The 21013-nt window shown below is 29.6% G+C and overlaps 1 protein-coding gene and 1 long non-coding RNA gene across 4 annotated transcripts in view; both read right to left on the reverse strand.

Annotated features, from left to right (window-relative positions):
* Positions 1–6342: 6342 nt before the first annotated feature.
* On the reverse strand, positions 6343–7793 carry LOC149890024 (uncharacterized). The gene is made up of 3 exons (XR_016451382.1): positions 7644–7793; positions 7244–7364; positions 6343–6831 (listed from the first exon to the last, which is right to left on the reverse strand). It is a non-coding gene; the product is annotated as an uncharacterized LOC149890024 (long non-coding RNA).
* A 10531-nt stretch (positions 7794–18324) lies between these two features.
* LOC149890025 (uncharacterized) overlaps positions 18325–21013 on the reverse strand; it is a 58081-nt gene continuing 55392 nt past the window's right edge. For all 3 annotated transcript variants that reach the window (XM_090085679.1, XM_090085678.1, XM_090085680.1), the window contains 4 exons: positions 20620–20752; positions 19896–20139; positions 19299–19539; positions 18325–18850 (listed from right to left, as the gene is read on the reverse strand). In XM_090085679.1, the coding sequence (XP_089941805.1) occupies positions 18532–18850; positions 19299–19539; positions 19896–20139; positions 20620–20752 (937 nt within the window). In that variant the 3' untranslated portion in view covers positions 18325–18531. The remainder of the gene's footprint in view (positions 18851–19298; positions 19540–19895; positions 20140–20619; positions 20753–21013) is intronic.

The following is a 21013-nucleotide window of genomic DNA, read 5'->3' on the forward strand; positions in this document are numbered from 1 at the left end:
TAAAAAAAATTATCGATTCAGTTTCTCCATAAGCTAAACTACTATATAGTGAAAATTTATTAAATTATTTTCAAGTTCTATTATTTTTTGGTTACGCACATAAAATTTCTAAAGGAACTGTTCCTAAACTTTTTTTGACATCGCATATTTATTTAACAACTTTTGCTTCTTTTAATTAATATTAACAAACATAATCATGAATGGCATTATCTCAAATATTTTTTTAAGTCTTTTTATTTACATTAAATTGGTGGTTTTCCCTGTAGAATTGTTTACCTCCACAGAGAAAATCCTGTATTTGCCGTGTACAGAGAACTGGAAATAAAAATAATCGCACTGGATGCTTCATAAAATTTGTCTGATATTTGAGCCGAACTTATTAACTTTGTAAAACAATAAGTGGCGTTGTGTTAAAGTAATAATGCACGCCGTTTTTTAAAATTCGTTTTAAAATGTAAATGTATTGTTTCCATTTCGTGTTATCAACCTTTATTAGTAAGGAAATTCATTATTTATTTAAAAAAAAGAGGACTTACTTAAGTGCTTTGATACTCGGTTTTTAAAAAATTCAAAAAGTTGAACTAAATCAGAGTTTAGCCTGTGATAACTTTTTTGAAAATTGGATTTGCTCAATTATGGTGTAATAATTGATCTATTTTTTGTAATAATTAACTGTAATGCGTTATGCACTCAAGTCAGTTTCGGCTGTAAATCTCCAAAACATCCCGGTTTGTCAACTTAAATTATAAACTGATGTTTATGATTACCTTGTTAAATAAGTAATTTCGACTAGTACATTTATTCCGCTGACTCTAAAGCTATAAGAATTGTAAATTTCATGAAACCCAATCGATTTCTTAGTTTCAGTTTGCTTGGAACCTTTTTTATATTATTATGCAATCGGAGAAATAAGCAACCATGAAATCTATCCCAACACGAGTGTCTTTTTGATTGCACAACTGTGTTTATGTCATTAGCAATGTCAATTGCTGTGGTTATGTTATCAGTTCTGTGTATGAAAAGTATTGATACACAATGCAAAAAAAAAAAAAAAAAAAAAAAAAAAATGGTTGTTCTTTAATACTGACTTTTATTAGAGTTTATCTTTTTACAAAACTTCTTTCACTTTTAGTTGAAACAGTTCATAAATCAACTTTCTTTATAGAATTTCTTTTTTCCATTTTTTGTTGAAATGGATTATGAATCATATTCAAGTGTTTTATTTTTGTTTTAAATATCTAGAGGGTTTTGTGAAAAGCACAGTGGTCAAATGAATAATAATACTCAATGTTTTTGTTAACCAACCTATATGCAAATCTTAGAATGAGTAACTTATCTTGAGAAAAGCTGGAAAGCATGAAGAATTTCTAGCAAACGGAATCTTTTCGTACTAGGATCGAAAAAACAGGCTCTTTTTTTACAGGTCGAAAACGTCATGGTTCAATAGTTTAATTTAGAGAGAATTTTTTACACTGTATAAATATATAAATTGAGAAACAATTTTTTGCACCTCTTGATGAGTTTATTTTGACACCGCTTTTTAGAATATTGTACTTGCTGAGTTTCATCTGAGGCTTCACTGAAAAGACTCTCGGAGTGTTGTCTCTTTAGGTTTTCTTTTGTGCGTCAATACGGTGGCGCTGTAAAATATTTTTCAAATTACCTTTAAGTTTTCCTGCGAAATTTTGAAACGTTTGATACATTTGAGTAGGTGGCAGGTGCCACTGGTGTTGTTGTTAAATTTTGAAATTGAAGAACAGTTGAAGTTTGATGCTGAGTTATGTTAGATGGAACAAGAATGATGAAGCAGGCTGAGGTGGTACTTGAAATGTTTGAGAAGTTTGTAATTTTGATTAATCTATTTTCCTAATGTCAATTGGAAATAAACCAGTGATTTGAAACCCAACGATTGTGCTCGAGTAATTGCGTCATCGAAGTTAAAAAGCTTTGCTTGTAGTCAAACGAAAATTTCTTTTGTTAAATCAGAGTTGATAAACAGCAGAAATCTTCTCGCCTCCACGTGTCTTTCGCAGCTATTGGCAGCCGCTTCCTGAAACTTTTTTTGACTGCAGAATGTTCTGGTTTCCACCTCCAATTGCTTCTGCCTCCCAATTGGAAGTCGCTGTTAGAATTTTATTTTGGAGGCAGAATTTTTTGGAGGCCACCGCCAATCGGGAGGCGAAAGCCACTGGCGGCAGCCGTCAGAAGATATTTTGGAGACAAGGTGAATTAGAGACCGTCTCCAGTAGCTTCCGCCTCCCAGTCGCCGAATTGACGGCAGGCGCCAGAATTTTTTTATAGAGGCAGAATGTTTTGGAAGCCGCCGCCAATCGGGAGGCGGAAGCCATTGACGGTCATTGTCAGAAAATATTTTGGAGGCAATATGATTTGGAAGCCGCCTCAGTGGTTTCTGCCTCCCAGTTAGCTGCTGCCGCAAAACTAGAGGCGAAATATTTGCCTCCCGCCGAATGAAGACAAAAGGGGAAAATTTTCATTAAAAAAAATTTATTCTTTAAATTGCTTGTTAATTTAAAAAATTAATTGGGTTCAAATATTGAAAAACTGACATCAAAATTTCATCTTATTTGAAATTTATTGCCAAACTGACTATTTATAAAAATTATGATTTTGTCAGAGTGGTTTTTTTTCTACAGCTATCAACAAAATTTAAAGTTTTATATTCAAAACAAGAGTTAAAAGTTGGAAATTTTATATACATGCCTATGGCACGGGCATAAAAAATCTTTTCAACGAAAATTAAGAGAAAGTAAGTTGTCAGTTTTCGCTGGGATTAAAGTTTAAACTTTTGAACAAAATCTAAAGTTAGAACTTTTGAACAGTGAATTTAAACTGTCAATTTTTCAACCATAACATTATATTCTTAATTTTACTCATTAGGTATTGTAAAAAATTCTTGACAAATCCAATATCCTTAAATGCTCATAAAAAATTTCAGAAGTTATTATCGGTTTAAATTAAGTTTTTTCCAAATAATCAAAATTTTGACAAAAATAGAGTTTTTTTTTTCTTTACAAAATAGTATTCATTTTTTGCAGAATTGAAAATGAAAAATGATTATTCGTCGAATCAAATATTATACTAAGGAGATTTTTTTTACTTGTTGAAGTGTCCAGCGTGCTATAAAATTTTTACGACCACGTTTTTTTTACTCCCCAGTAACATGCATTTTGCAACCGCGTTGTATTTTGTCATTACTTTTAATCGCTTTAAAGATTGTAGTTTCTTGAAAAGCGAAAAAGAAGCGATTCCATTTCGTACGAATAACATTAAATTTATTTCTTTTAGATGTTTAAATGCAATGTATTATTAAAAATTTAAAGCCGCAATAACTGAATTAGTCAACGTTTAAACTTTTTAAAAGACAAAATATATCCAAAGACAACATTAGTAAATGGTGGTGCTTAATCGAATTTTCGAAGAAAAACAAAGCTATTCATAATTAATAATAACAAGTTATATCGTCGAGGTAAATCTGGCAATTAGGTAAACAGTTTATATATTTATAGTTATTTACACTACTTACCGTAGATTTCCCTAATTCCGAACAGTCCCTAATTCCGAACAGCTTTAGTTCAGTTATTGTTACATCTTTTATTTTTGTGGAATTTTTAAAAGGAAAACTGATTAAAAAATTGGAAGACTAGGGTAATGAGAATATGAAAAAATATTCTCAAAATATATATTGCTACCATCAAATTTTTTAATTGCGAGCAAAACACTTTTTAAAACCCTGAAAAACCAACAATATAAAACCGACTTAAAAAAAAAAGGCAATTTAAATTGCGTACTGTTCGATGTAGAATTTGATGGTGATTATTTATCTGAAAAAAAAAGTCAAAAATTGGCAATACTTCGTAAGATATCTCAAAAACAGTACTTTTCTGCATAATTAAAATGTTTCCCAAATTCCGAACAGATTTTGGAACGCACTTTTTTTTTGCAAAAGTTAGCATTTTTACGTGCAAGTAATTAACCGCAATATTTAACAATAGTATTTTAACGACGTTAACTTAGAAACTAATAAACGCTTTTAACCTTTTTATTGAATTTCTAAACGTCTTATTTATCTTAATGTTTGTTAATAAAAAGGAAATGTCAAAGTTAAAAAAAAATGAAGATCGCGAAAGAAATTTTATTACAATTATTACAATACAAAACTACAATGAACAATGTTTCAGTCTTTGAATTACTGCCATTTCAAAATACAACTGCGTAAAGGATAAAACTGAATTGCTGTATGATAAAAAAGCACTACAAGTTCCTATTTGATTAATGGGGAAGCATTTGCTAAGGCTGCAACCGACATAATACTAATAACTGAGATTTCTTCTGGTTAACTGACAGAAACAGGCAATGACTGTCAAGGTTTTTTTTTTTAACTGATTACAAAAAAATAATGGAAGACAGGATCTAATAAATAGATAATGCACACTTTGCACCAACACAATTTTATACCCTTACATTAAAATAAAAGCAATTTTAAAAATTTTTTTACCTTACTCTAAGCTAGAGGTCTACGCTAGCATATATTATTTACTTTTTAAAATTGAATGTCATTTTTTGGGATTTGATATGTACGTTCGGAATTAGGAACACGTGTTCCTAATTCCGAACGAAAACTTTACTTTTTAAATTTAAAAATTAACAATATTTTTATAATAAATATACTTGTTGCTTAATATGGTTCGATTCAGTTTAGGTTCCAGTTTATTTATTTAAAAAAATTAATATCAAATTCAAAAAGCAAGAGGAGTTATTCAACTTTAAGCACGATTTTGTTCGGAATTAGGGAAATCTACGGTATATTCATATTATGTTACCAATTCTATGATACTAGCTTAATTTGGCCTGCACTTTTGTTGTGTGGTACAGTTTTTAGCTTAAAAAAATTCAAAGTTTTTTAAATTAAAAACGATCATGCCAACCGAATTGCTTACACAAGAATAATGTCATAGATTTTTCAGTTTTATCAAAACTAGCAATAAGCAACCCGTAATACGGGTTATGGTCCGTCTGTTAATTTATAGTGGCTGTTTTCCACAATTTAAAGTTGCGAAACCTTAACTAATAACCTTTTAGAAAGACCCCTTCAAATTAAAAAAAATAAACCATCTGTAAAATTAAAATAAAAAGTATGCGGAGGTAAAATAATTTACCAATTATTTAACATTGAGTAATTTACAACTGACATAGATCATATCAGTGTAAGGCAGAACCATTTTCCTCGATACTTAGTTCAACACAATATGTCTTTAGTTACTAACACAAAATAATAACACTTTATCATGCTTTAAATTGACGAAAAAGTAAGGCTATATTCTTGTTATATTTTTTAAAATATGAACTATAATTAATAGGACTAATATTAAGCGAACGTAAATTATACATGATTTATTAATTTTTTGGTATCCCCTTGATACATTTTTCTTTAAAACAGGAAATTGTCTTTAAAACGTTAAATGCACACAACCAAATAAATTTATTAAAAATAACTGACCATTACTATATATGGCACTAATCTGACCATTTTCATATATGCCCTCTTTGTTTCAAAAGTTTTTAGTAAAGGACCTCTCTTCCCCGTTTTTGCCTTAATGGTGGTGAAGAGAATAGAGTTATTTTTATAAAGAGTAATCAAGTTTTTGATGGAGACCTTTCACCAGAAAAATAAAATGTAAAACAATGATTTACGTGTATAAGAATTTTTTCTTTTTAATATTTATAAAAATTTAACATATATAAATTTTTTTTCTTTCCTCCAAAGTGTTGCAAATGCAAACTAAGCTAATTAATTAGGTAAAAACCTTATAAAATTTAAGTAACTCGATATTTGAAAAATGCACTAAACTACAATATTAACCACCCATTTAAAAAGATTCCCTAAATTACGTACAGCAAATTAATAGGCTTAAAATAGAGGAAACTTTAAAAAAATTGAACTAATTGCATACATTTATATCATTTTAACTGACCAAAATTTACAATAAAAGGTAATCAGGTTTCTTTTTATAAATCGTATAAATGCGTCAATCGTAAATCCTAAAGAAAAAAAAAAAGGAATTATGATACTATAATTACAACAACAACAAAAAACAAAAATAAAACACCACATAAAAACTGAAAATCGATTTACCTATTTATAGTAACCCATTTTGACATGGCAGTTAATATAAACATTTATCGAAAATGCAACAATAAAAATCTGTTTCGAAGTACAAAAGGATTAACAATACTATATATATATATATATATATATATATATATATATATATATATATATATATATATATATATATATATATATATATATATATAAACCAATTTAAGATATAAATTGCATTTTTAGTATAATGTTGTCTTGGCTTTCAGTAAATAAATAAAAGCAGTAAAAAAACTGTCTAATTTTCTTTGGCATGTGTTAAAACCGCCTCAGAAAGAGTATTCTGCCATTCAGTGTCATCTTGCAACAGACCTTTCAAAACACATGCTTCACAAAATGTTTCAAGGACAATATCATTAACAGTATGCACATCCTCCAAAGATGTTGCTCCTTTTGCTTGCAAAAGCAACAGTCTAAGAAAAAACAATTCTCAAGTTGGATTAACTTTATACATTCTTACTACCACCTTATTACCATCCCTTTATCTAACCTTCCATTTACAATGTTTATCATCAAATATAAAGTGATAAGGAATGTCTACATAAGAATTGCAATGTGCTCTTTCATTTTCAGTATTTAACTTAAACTATGCCATTAGGTGCGTATCACGTTGAGCTGCACCATCTAAAGCCATTTGTTCTGCTCCTTCTCTAAAATACAATTGATTTTCAGGTAGATGTTTACCAATTCACAGCACTTTAAAAACACAGAAAGAACATAATATAAACATATGTACAAACTATAAGCACAATAAATGTGTTTAAACATGTATATAAGGTTAAATATATACTAAAATAACTAACTACCTTATATAAATATTTAAACCCCTTTTTTAAACAATTATGCAACACATATAAACACATACACAAACAGCAAAAAAACACTTTACATTATTATAAAAACACATTGATAAAACAACTATAAAGCACTTATTACCACATACACATACATATCAAAAAAGCATATATGCAAACAATAAACGTGAGCAAACAAAAATTTTAAAAATGATGCGAGAAAATTTAAAAAGATACAAAATATATATTTACAAACAATACTTTTTACCTTCTTTTTTTTCTTCATAAGAACTGTAATCCTCTTAACAAAATTTAACCTTTACATACAATAACATGTGACATGCCATGTCAGTGTTGGCACAAAAGTTTAACTTATTTTTCTAAATTTTCTAAAAAAAAAAAAAAAATAGTTAATAGCATCACAGAAATTTCAAAGTAATAATAACCCTTTTATGGAAATAGCATTAGTATAACTTTAAATAACATCCATACCCCTATTTTCTTTCTAAAAAATAAAATAATAAAAATAAAACTGCTAAAAGAAAAACTAAAAGAAACAATCTAAACGATTTAAAAAACTAAAATCCTTTCTACTTTATCTAATAAAAATTTTAATCCTTTCTACTTTATCTGATAAAAATGTATATATAACTATTTCATATACTTACTTCAATTATAATATGATATATAATTGATTAAGATGATTCTTTATGTAATATATCTAAACTAATAATTAAATTCCAAAAGGAAAAAAGTTTCAACTCGCTCAAAAGATCTTTCTCCAATGGCCGCGTGCATTTGAAGAACGCGCTCTACCAAAGCCTAGTAACTAATTCAAAGTCTAGGAACTAATGACGAAACGACGTTGAACATTAAGCATTTCTGTGCTAATTATATTAAGATGAGTTTCAACCTCTACTATTTGCTGAAATAATTTACTAGTACAATCCACTGATCTCTATAATAACTGGATAGCGCAACTCCGAGCAAAACTTCTTATTTTTTGACGCCAAAATCGCCATATTGGAAAGCCCCAAAAATTTTAATCCCGTAAGCTTTAAGTTCTATTTTTCGGCTTATCGCTTTATCGCTTTATCGCACATATCAGATTTCATTGTTCTGGGGCTTTCCAATATGGCGATTTTGGCGTGAATTTTGATATTAGAGATGCGCTATCCAGTTATTATAGAGATCAGTGGTACAATCAGATGTTTATAACATATCACTTCTGGCAATCGAGTTAAATCAATCATAACCTGGTTTATGCTAACTTTTTGAGCTGAAATGATTTGTAACAATGGTTTCACTTGAAGATTCTTTTTTTTAAAGCTTTTTGAAAGTTATTACATTCTAAAACAAAAATGGCAGTGTACTTCATCATTCCATACCAAAAAGTTTTTGAATATCTTCTGTGGTTGAATTGATGCCTATGCGGCCAGGTAATGCATTTGCCTTATTGGAAATATCATTAGCATCATTCAAAAACTTAATTATGTGGTGTTGCTCTTCTTTACACCAAATAACATTTCTCTAAAAGAAAACTATAAAAAGATTCTTTAAAAATTTTGAGTTTCTTAAGTTAAAAACTGCACCATACAAAAGCACATGCCAAACTAAGCTAGTACCGCACTACTATATAAGTGACATACAAATAGAAACTCAATGTAACTATTTTAAACAACTACAAGAATATAAACTGTTTACCTTGTCACTTTCTTATTAATTGTTTACCCTATAGATTTACCCAGACGATGCAACGTTTAGAAGTGTTGACAAGATAATTGGTAGTAAAATAAATTTGTACATTAAAAATACAGTAAAAATTTAGTATGAGATTTTTACTGAGTAAAAAAAAAATGTGGAAGTAAAAATCTCTTACTTCACCGGTATGATTAAGTCTTACTGGCGCTAAACCTTAAAAGTAAGCTTTCTTTTTGAAAAGCGTTTCTAGACGATGCACAGTGGGGCAAGAATTCACTTTTACTGGACAAAATTCGTAACTAATTTAATAATAGAGCTATATTCACTAAAATTAGTATGAGTACTAATATGATGTCTGCACTTTTTATGAAGGTAATATTTTTTTATTTCGTTGCTATGGATACCTTTATTTTGCTTAGCAACAACCTATTTTTGTTATCTGCAGATATTTTATAAGTACTATAATTACTAAATTTGTCATGAGTACCAATATGAGATCACACTTCTGGGCCATTCCGTGTGAAAACATCCAGGGCATGCAACCCTAAGTCTCAGATTTTGCTGATTTTTAAACCACTTAAAGATTTTAGTAAATTATGAACATCCTGAAAATTTTATTATCTAATTTCAATCGGTTCCTAAGATATAGTGGATAATGTCTGATGTTGCAATTGTACTAAATCTAAATGATTTTGTTGCATGCAAGTACGATTCCTTTTAGTGGATAGTAATGGTTACAGAGATAGATATTAAGTTTATGCACCCTCATAGTCTTTTTCAAAACTTCATTTGGCCACAGATGGATGATATCTGTTGGGTACCATCGTCAAGTTTAATTGCATTAATCAAGGTCCCAACAACAAAATCAGGGCGAACATATAACATTGATGTGAGTGACTATAACAATATAACTAATTAATTTTAATTTTTTTGAATTTCTAATTTTTAATTTTTGTATATTACTTTTGTTTCTTAAACTTCTTTCCACTAGCTCTATTTGTTTTGGAGCCTTTTTTTTAAGTTTATTTGTCTTAGTTTGATAAATATGAAACTAATGTTTTATAAGTAATAAGTTTAAGTATATTTGAAGATGTTTTTATTTCTATTTTAAGTCTGCAATCTGATTCTTTGTAATAACTCCAACTAAACTATTTAATACAACCTCTGAAAAAAACAACTAAATTTGCAATATACATCTGCATTTATATAATCTCCCCCTTTGAAACAATAATTTTTGGGATCAGATTCTATATAATTACAAAGAAAACAGAAACAGCTAGTCAACAACAACTAAAAGGACAGTTTGATGTTGCCAAAACAGTTTCAGTTACAAAACTGTCAAATTGCACCCTTTTTTTCTCGTTTAATTTATCAAAATACCTGTTTTTAAGCACTAAATTTAAGTAGATTTTATCATGTTTTTATTTCTGTTTTAGAAAAGACCACTCTCCAATTCTTTGTAATAGCTATAACTTAACTATTCAGGACAAATTCTAAAAAAAAATAAATAAATAAAAAAAATCGAGCTACATCGGCATTTTTGTGGTTCGACTCGCCCCAATAAAATTGTGGTAAACATTTAAATTTTAGGTGTTATGTTCATTTTTAAATATTTTAAGTTGTTTCATTGGATTTGTGGGCCCAAAATATGTAAAGGTACAAACTTTCAGCTTTCCAACACACATACAACAGAAACTAGGACCAAAACCATTTTTGAAAATGGCGGTTTTTTGTTGGTTGGAGGCAAACTTAAAATCACTATATCTTAGGAACCTTATATTGCTTAGTTACCGGATACTTTTTAGTTACAAAGTGGTAAATTGATATATTATAATATTTTTCGGATTTTTGACCCACCTATATTGAATAAAAATTGAGTATTTAGGTAAATAATGTTTTAGGAATAATAAAAGCAAAAAATAGTGCAAGAAAACATTGTCAATTTTAAATTACATCAAAAAATTATAAAACAACAATATCGTTTGAACCTTCCCATCAATCATTGTAAGTTCAATAATACAATTCACTTCAATAGAAGATCCGCAAACCATGGGCGCCGGCAGGCAAGGGCAAGGTGGGGCAGTTGCCCCCCCCCCCCGCCTGGAAAAGCAAAATAACAAATTTTGATATTCACAAAATTTCTTTTAACTGTTTATTTCGATATCTTATCAATTTAACTCATTTATAGTTTACTCACCGTAATCTGAATGACAACAGTTTAAATGAAATATTACTATCAAATGCAATGACTTCCACGACGGCGGAAGCTTTTTTATAAAGGCATATTTTATATTTTTAAAAAAAGATGTTTGAATGAAAGTTTAAAAAAAAATATGATAGAAATAGATCATAGAAAAATAAAAAAGGAATAAATAGAAAAAAACAATAGTTAAAGGAGAAGTATAGAAAACAATAAGAAGAGAGGAAGAGAAAAAAAGGAAAATAAAGGTAATAATAATAAAAAAAAAAGAAATCGAATTACAATAACAAAGTTCTTACGCAAACAAATAAACCTCTAACTAACGAAGAAAGAATTGGATGCAGTGATCAAGTTTTTTAAATTATTTTTTAATGTGTCAGTTTCATTTACTTTTTTATGCTGTTGTTTTTTTGTTTGTTGGCAAAATGTTTCTTGTTTGTATTGTATTTCTATTTATTTTTTTCCTATTTATTGTGTTATATTCATTTTAATAATACTATTACCTTGTGCTTTTTGCTAGCTAAATGTTGATTATTACAATTATATATATTTAATTTGATCAACTTGAATTAACCTGCTGCATTTAAATTTTTGTTTTGTTTTTTGGAAATGTCTAACTTGTTTTTAATAAATCAATGTTTTTTAACTAATCCTTATATTATTATATAATTTAGCATTATTTGGTATAATTTAGCATTATTAGCATTATGAGCGTTTGTCTGGGCTTTGCATGCTGAGCGTGCATCGTGAAAAAATACGCTCCAAAAAATCTGAGTTTATGGAACAAATTGTAAATAAGTTTGGCAGTGAATGCAGACGACTACAATTTCTATTTACTGAATAACAATGATTTAACTCTTGTGTTTTTATTTTTACATTTTCTTTAATTTTCTGTTGTCACTGGTCTTATAAAGTGACTTGATTAATTGATGCATTTTTGTAGTTTTTGAAATATCACTTTTGAATTTTATTTTGCCCCCCCCCCCCCTTCCCTTGAAAAAAATCCTGCCGGCGCCCATACCGCAAACCTCTAATAAAATCATACCCGAGCTTTCTATCTCACTTTTAATGTGCTGATCTTCTTCAATCACAGATTTCTTGAATTCCATTTTGGATGCAAATCTTATGGGTCTACAATAGGCTGTGGAGGACGACGATATATGCAAAATTTAGTACCATAGCAACCAAGTTAAAACGTATATAAAATCTGAACGGGGATTTAAGGGGACGAGCAATCAATTAAAACTCGATTGAAGCATCATATAGCTCAAATAAATGTAAGACAACACATGGTAAATTGTGGTAATTATTAGTTATAGTGCGGCAAAAAATAAATTTCTCAAGGAATTTTTTTTTTATCTGTGATTTTCAATATCTTGTGCGCAGAGCAAAAACCAGCAATTCTTGCCGGAAATGTTTCTCATCTCAAAAACCATTTGCATTCAAAACACAAGGATATTGCTTTAGAATGTCGGAAAGGAGAAGAGTTCGAAATAACAATCATAACGAGGGTAATGGTGAAGAAAGTGCTATTTTCGCTTCGCGTAAAAAAGTTAAATTTGACTTCGATGTAAACGATACAGTAAGAGGCTTCATAAAATCGATTCTGATGAGAAATTTGCCTATGACAGTCGCTGATGACATGGGGAAGAATGAGATGATTAGAAAGGCTCTTCAAGCTTTTGGTATGACATGGAATCGTCAGAAAGCAAAAGAATTTATTCTTAATGCTGCTGACCAAATTTATGAAATTATTGCAAAGGATATAGAAAATGTATATCCATCATTAATGTTTGACTCAGCGTCTCGTTTCAGTTGTTAAATTTATTAGAAAATGAACAAGACAGCTTTAGAAAGTGACAATTCTGTGGACACATCTAAGGGTTCACTAGATGAACATGTCATCGCCAGTGATACCAAATAACTGAGTAATCTATTTTTTCCTCTTTTAAAATGCGTTTTGTTATTTAATTGTAAATTATAAATTTTAATGTCTCTTTCATAAAAATTCTTTAATATTGAAATTAAAATCTAAAATACTTAAATTCTTTAAATTTGCTCTATTTTATAAAATTCAAAAAATTTACAGTTATAGGTATAGTAATCATTTTTATGATTACTATACCTATAACTGTACTTTAAATAATAAAGTTATAATATGTATTTGCATTTAGAATTTTTTCCTTCAAGGTTGTTAAAATGATACACTATGCAGGGTATGCGTCCGCACGAAACAAAAGTTAATAGAAGGCGAAAATCCGGTCAAAGAACTGTACAACTTAGAAAAAGTACAGCACTACAAAACTATTACCGAAATACGACAAAAAGACGGAGCTTTGTCAAATGAACCAGGCGACACTTACCTGTCTCTAAAAAATTATTACAAAAATATTTAAAAAAAAACAAAGCTCTGCCAAGACATCCAAAATTATGTAGGGGAAAACCTCAATGAATGGGACAGTTTTAGCGAAATGCTTTTTAAACGTAGATAAAATTGTTTAATATATGTATTAAAATATGTTTGACAACCACCGACTCTTGCTCAATTATATAGTAAAACAAAAAAATTGGATTTGCATTTGGCTATTGGTAAAAAGAGAATTTTATTGGAGCACGACATTTGTCCCATTTATTAAGTATGTATCATTGAATGGGATAAACATAAAAGAATTAAAAATGAACTTGTTTAATTCAACCATTTTTCGAATAAGTTTAATAACTGTAAATGTAGTTAAATATATAGATACATACATAAAGACCGCACAAAAAATATTTTTAACTTTAAACATTTTAACTCTAATTAAATTTCAATCAAAGCAGAACTTTCTCATTTTAGAATATTATATTTAGTTATTTTTATATAAGTAAAATATTGCAGTATAAAAGTGTGTAAATAATACCCATTACCCATGGGGGTAAAAGTAAGGGGCTGGAGCATCCCTCTGCTGAGCTGTAAATAATACCTTATTAAATTCATTCAATAAGTAGTATTTTGTCCCATATAATATGCGCATCACTATCCAAAAATGGTTAGTCACACCAAAAACACCATTATTTAAGCTTGAATGTAGTACTAGAGACTGCTATCTATTTAAACATGGAATTTTATTTTCCATAACTTCAAAAATCACTGCAAAATTAGGAAAACAAAAACATTTTTAAAAATTACTTTTTACATTCGAAAACACAATAACATCCAATGTCATTACGGTCATAGCGCAATAGGATGGATGAGTCGGTCAGTTGAATTCTTGTTTCTATCATTCTTTGTTACAGGAATTAGAATATCCTTACATCGGTGCTTCTTTAGGAATCTGAGTTTGTCCCATTTAATAATCGTCCCATTCATTAAGGTTTTCCCCTACTGTCACACGTAAACAAAACATTAAGCAACGACGAAAAAGAAATACTTAACGCGCGCCTGACTCAATACGAACTGAAATTATTTATTTATATTTGAGAGCAGAAAATCATCAGGTAATGAAGGTTTTCCGGCCGAATTCTACAAAACTGTTTGGCAGGACTTGGAAGACGACTTTGAAGAACTAGCCAACCACATACTATTTATGGAAAAACAAACCACTCTTACCATGCGAAAATCCATTATCTCTTTGATTCCAAAACAAAGTCACCTCGCAGACCAAAAAAAATGACTTCAAATTCCCCTCCTCGGTGCAGACTAAAAAATAATAATAAGAACAATTGCACTAAGAATGTCAAAAATGATGGGAAAGATCATAGAGCCAAACCAAACTTGCGGCATCCCGGGAAGAAACATATTCTCAAACCTCCACCTTGTCCGGGATTTAATAGAAGACACTATGACTAAACAAATGCCGTGCTTTGTTTAGTCTATTTATCAAGAAAAGGTATTCGACAACAAAATACAATAGAAAATAATTTAACTACAAAATATTTCATAACGTAAAGTACTGTTTCACTTTTTTATGAAATATAATTTTTTAAAAGGGAATATTTTTTAAAAAAACTTATTACCTTACTATGTAACTTGTATCCTAAAATTAGCCGCCTTCCAACATTGACGTTTGCTAATAGTTTTTTTTAGTATACTTTATTAGTATCACTTTCACAATTCGTTTATAAAAACAAAAAACCCCAGTACTTTTAGTAAGTAACAAACAGAATCGCGATAAATGCCTATATTAAAAAACGGACCGGTCCATTCAGTATAATCAATGGTGATTCATTCAGTACACTTATCAAAGTCCACATGTTACCCATATAATTGCAAAAATCTGTACCTCAGATAACTTTCTTTTTACTATTATCCGAAGTACAAATTATATATATATATATAATATTAATAAAAATCAGAGTTATCTTTTCCTTAAATATATTTTATAAATTGAAAATTCAGAAAAGTTAAAAATCTACATTTACCCTGAATTTTCCATGAAAAAACAGAAAACTTCCATAACTACAGCTTTGCTTCGAATAAAGATAGCCCAGACATACTGAAGAGACATTATGTAACGGTGAATTGTTTGAGATGACTGAGTTCTTGTTTTTTTGAAAAGATCCATTTAGTACAAGGTCCATTCGGTACCAGTTCCCCCTACAAATTACGTTTAAAGTTTTATTTACCTAACTTAAAACTGCTTTTGATTGATTAACAATACACCATACATAAAAACAATGGTTTTCAGTAACTTTTTTCCCGCACTTTTTTTTAAAAATACTTTTAGTTATAATGAGGTTCTGTGATTGGGAAACGCCTTTCTTAAGAATTCGAGTTTAAAAGACCTGAAGCTTTAATTTACGAGTTGCAGTGTATGCTGATGTGTTTTAAGGTATAAGACCCCTCAAAAATCTTAAAAAAAAAGTTTTTTTTTTAATGTAATTTTGGCACGAAGTTTATCGCTGAACACAAATTTGAAAACCATTTTTAAAGATTTGATTTAGTTCTTGAGATATCCAATGTTTCCTTTGACTGGGTAAATTTGGTCTGCATAGCAACACGCATAGCAACGAGTTTTTAAAGAGAATTGCGAGCTTTTTCATTATATTTCTTTTTATCTAATAAACTTTCTAAACAATGGGTAAGTCATGTAGAGTAAAACAAAGTACTAAAAGTAAAAAATCAAGAAGATTTCATGGAAATAGATATACCAAAAATTTGCTAAATGATTCAACTTTGCCAGTAGCTTCCTTTATTAGTACTGAAAAAGACAATCTTTCTTCTAGCACTTTGTTGAATTTATCTGTATCTTCAAAAAAAATTGAAAAAATTGAGACACCACAGCTAAATGAAAACAGTTCTGTTGGTTATCGTATTGTTGACATGGAAATTTTATCTAGTGTGATTTATCAATTATGTTGTAAAAAATGTCTACAATCTGGTTTAAATCTTTTAGAATGTTTTTCTAAGAAAAAGGGATTGAGCTCAATGCTATACATTTGGTGCTCTAACTGCGATGAAAAAATTGAATTCTATACTTCAAGGACATGCTCTTGAAGAAAAACTTTTGATGTAAATAATAGAATAGTTTATTCAATGCGTACATGTGGTCAAGGTTTTTCAGGATTAGAAAAATTTACATCTTTAATGAACATCCCTAAACCAATGACTAAAAACAATTACAACAAAACAATTAAAACTGTCTCTGAATGTGCTAAAGTTGTTGCAAAAGAAACAATAATAGATGCTGCCAAAGATATCTCTCAGTCTTCTTTAAATATTGTTGATACTGCAGTATCAATTGATGGTAGCTGGCAACGACGTGGATTCTCTTCATTAAATGGAGTTGTTACAGCGATATCAATGAAAACAAGTAAAATTCTTGATTGCGAACCAATGAGTCGATCATGCAAAGCATGTAGCCTAAAATTTAAACTAAAAGAAAGTAATTCTACTGCATTTGAAACATGGAAATCATCACATCTATGTAAATTAAATTATCGTGGCTCTGCTCCTGGTATGGAAGTGATTGGTGCACAAAGAATGTTTAGTCGTTCGATCTCACAAAATAGACTAAGATATGTAGAGTATTATGGGGATGGTGATTGTAAAAGCTATTCTTATGTTAAGGATACTTATCCTGGAATTACAGTGTGTAAGTTGGAGTGTGTTGGACATGTACAAAAACGTGTTGGTAGTAGATTGAGAAAGTTGAAAAAAACTATTAAAGGACTTGGAGGGGAAGGAAAATTAACAAATGCTACAATTAACCGTCTACAAAATTACTATGGAATTGCTGTTAGGCAAAATGTAAATGATTTAGAAGGTATGAAAAAGGCCATACTTGCAACATTGTTTCATGTATCTTGATCAGCTGAAAATAATTGGCATAATCATTGCCCTGATGGTATCAATAGCTGGTGTCATTATAAACAGGACAAAGCTAATAAAACCTCTACCTACAAACCAGGCACAGGCCTTCCACTCTCGGTTGTCAGCCATTTAAAACCTATTTATATCGATCTATCTCAAGAAGAACTTTTAAAAAAATGCCTTCATGGTAAGACCCAAAACCAAAATGAAAGTTTTAATGGGATGATATGGCAGCGCATACCCAAAACAAATTATGTTTCTTTAACACAGCTGGAGTTTGGAGTTTACGACGCTGTTTCAAATTTTAATATTGGAAGAAAAGCAAGTGTTCTTTTATTTGAAAAGTTGAACATGATTCCAGGAATATATACTCTTCAAGGTTGTTCAATCATGAACAAAAAGCGTCTAATTTTTGCAGAGTATCAAAATCGGACAACATCAAAAAAGCAACGAAAAGTAATTCGTGGATGCAAAAAAAAAAAAGATGTAGATAATGACCAAGAAAGTAGACTATATGATCCTGGTTCATGTTCTTATAAGTAACTGTTTTTAAACTGGCACTTTCATTGAAAATTTTTGGTACAATTATAAATGTTATATTTAAATGCGTATTTCTCAATGTGTAAATTTCTGACCTTCCGGCCATCCTATTTCATTAACGGTATGTTCAACTTGCATGAAACTTTCAGCAAATGTTTATTGCATCTAGTTTTACAATTGGAACTAAAAGTTTTGCAATATTTTAAAAACTTCTTTATTTATACTAGCTTGATCTTAAAAAATTTTGTTTTTTTTAATGCACCCTTTTAAAAATTTCAGTGTAACTCAAATATTCATTTTTTTAAAATAGTTTTAGTTCAGTTTGTAGATCAACATGTTATTAATCTTTTGCCAAAATTTCATACCCTAAATGCTTTCAGTTACTGAGATAGTATGGCCGGAGTGGCACAAACATTTTTGAATGTTGACTATTTTAATTGGTAACCATGACAACTAATAAAATTATTTTTTATTTTTTAAAATGTTATTACCTAGTTCTTTCTCAGAATATAGTTGGTTTTTTGTTAAAAGAGTTATTTTAATTTAAAAATTTTTGAGGGGTCTTATACCTTAACTAAATGTGCTTATACATACAAAGTCATAACAAAAACGCTAGTGTGGATATAAATATTGATCTTATAACTAAGACCATACAAAAATCACAGAAAACGAGGATGATCAGCGATGAGCGATGTAGCGCATAAACGTCTAAGTGTTAGTTAAAAATTTCGATACAAAAAAAATAATCACTTAAAATAAATGCAAACTGTTTCTACAACAATGTAATCGCAGAAAAGTTTCTCGTTCCTAAAGAAAGATAGTATTAATTATTGGAAGTAAATTTTCGCTGTAACTCTTCATCAGAAACAAAATGAGAACCCCCTTTACACCTCCATCCTCCTCCTTGCTTATACCAGGAGTAACCCGCGGGACATGGGCATATTTTGCGTATAGCGTTTTGAATGTCTAGGATCTTTCGCTGCTCTTCTCTTAGTCGTTCTTCCTCTGCTTCCCGGCGCTTTCGTTCTTCCTCTTGTTTTCTCTTTAACTCTAACAACATCTGCTGACCTTTTTCTTCTTCTCTCTCCTCTTGCAACTCACGAAGAAGTTCGTTCAATAAGTTATCTTTTTCTTCTTGAAGTCTTAAAAAAACAAATGTTGAAATTTGTTAAAAAAGCAAGCATAAATTTTGAAATTTAAAATTAAAATTTAAATTTCGAACTTAAATTTCAAAAACAACAACGAAATCAAAAATAAAAGAATTATCAACATATTTCAAATATATTTAAAAATATTCCCATCAAACTATACGTTCGCACAAACACACCCATCAAATTGTTAGTTTAGCAAATGACCAGTTAAACAATGTTCCTAGTATTAATCGTGTTTTTCCTGAAGACTTTGTAAGCACATAACCCTCTGTGCGCAACATATACAAGGCACATGATCATCTGATTAAAAGCACGTTGTTGACTTTATGCCTTGGTGCATCATATTTAAGATTATCAGATTAGAATTAAACTAGAAAGTCTCCGAAGAAAAACACAACCAAAATAAAAAAACTTGTTCGTTAATCTACATCGACTTCACCTTTTCTCCTCTTCTTTCTTTAACTCTTTTTTCTGCTCCTCTTCCTTTGCAGCAAGTTTAGCGAGCTGCAGTTGTCTCCATATTTCATCCGGTACGCCAGGGTCACGAGCGTCATCAGAAACGTCTTTACTATCAGTTTGGTCTTGTTTTGGAGAATAATTATTTTTTTTGATATCTTTTGATTTTTCAACTTCCTCAAATACATTCTCTTTTGACACCTCTTGTGCTGCTGGCGTGACATCTAACCAAAATGATGAAAACAACAATTACAAAGATAAAAATTGAATTATGAATGTTATTAAAGGAAGCAATTAAAGACAAAACGCTCATCAAATATTGATTTACTTTTTTCACCCTGAGTCTAATAAATTGTTTTAGCATATCCATTTGCTTTCACTGTTTAACTATTTATGAATTAGTACTTAAACATTAATAAACCTTTTACTTCGCTTTGTTTTCATTCTAAAAACATATTTTATTTATCAATACTTTTAATCTGTTGTCTCACTGTTTATATTTTGTTTATTTATTTACTAAAAGCATTTTACTTAGATAGACATTTTTTGTAAACAAAAATCTATGAAATACTATCACTACCTGGTTCATGTTGAACTTGTTGAAACTTGTTTAGCTCGCTCTGTAACCTCCTATTTAGTTCTTCTTTACCGATTTTAGGTTTACGATCTTTAATCATACTATTTAAAGCCATTAAAGCATCAGATTTGCAAATACGTTTTTTAGACTCCGGTGCTTGCACAACTCGGTTTGCACGTTGTTCTAATACTTTTTGCCACAATGCAACTACGTCACGAGCGTTTCCCCATCCGGGGTACAAACGCAGCTTAAAAGAAAAGAGGGCGAAAATTCTTGCATCAAGTTCAATTTCAATTGCTTTTAAAAATAATTTGTATTTTTCATTTTACTAAATATTTTTTTAGTAAACTAAAATGTGAAAAATAAACATTTCTATCAACATACAGTTTTACACGATTTGCGCATTTTTGTATGTTAGAGATTTTTTAGTTTTATTTGGTTTAAATAGAAAAATCCAAAATAGTTTTTGATTAAAAACCCTAAGTGTTTTTGAAGTTTTACTGTTTTAATTGCATTTTAGATCATAAACAAAATATTTAGAAACGCTGCCAAAACTTTGATACTCAAGAGCTTTATTCTTTTGAAGAGTTACAAGATTTAACGCTAAAGAAAAAAGGGAAGTTAGTAAAAGTTAATAAAATTACAACAGCATTTTGACTGATTATTGCTTAGTTCCATTAGGCTTAGTTTGAAGCATGTAAAAAAAAAACAGTAAATACAAACATACTTTCTCTAATCCTTGATAAAAACAGTCTTTTACGCCTGAATCAAAATCGTAATTATCTGCTTGAGATTTCTTTTGAAGAAATTCGATGCAATCGTTGCTGTCCCAATCCTCAAAATTTAAGAATCTTTTAAACCTTCAAAAGCAAAAGATGTTAAAATAAAACTTTTTCTTTTCATAACCAATCAATAAGATATGACAAAAGAAATGCCAAACTTGAAATTTTATTATCTTAAAAAATAATTCAAGCTATTTGTACAAATTTATGAGCTAGATTTACTATGACTTTTGATCATTGCAATTCAACCTAAGTACTAGGACTGATCAAATAAGCAACAAGAAAGTTTAAAAACTTTTTAACTTGACCAAGAAATACTTCACAAAAAAGTTTGAAAAA

The sequence above is a fragment of the Hydra viridissima genome, unplaced genomic scaffold (genome assembly GCF_058129835.1).
Source record: "Hydra viridissima isolate aposymbiotic clone 2 unplaced genomic scaffold, HvirCarnegie_v1 scaffold_4, whole genome shotgun sequence".
In the NCBI taxonomy this organism is placed as follows: domain Eukaryota; kingdom Metazoa; phylum Cnidaria; class Hydrozoa; order Anthoathecata; family Hydridae; genus Hydra; species Hydra viridissima.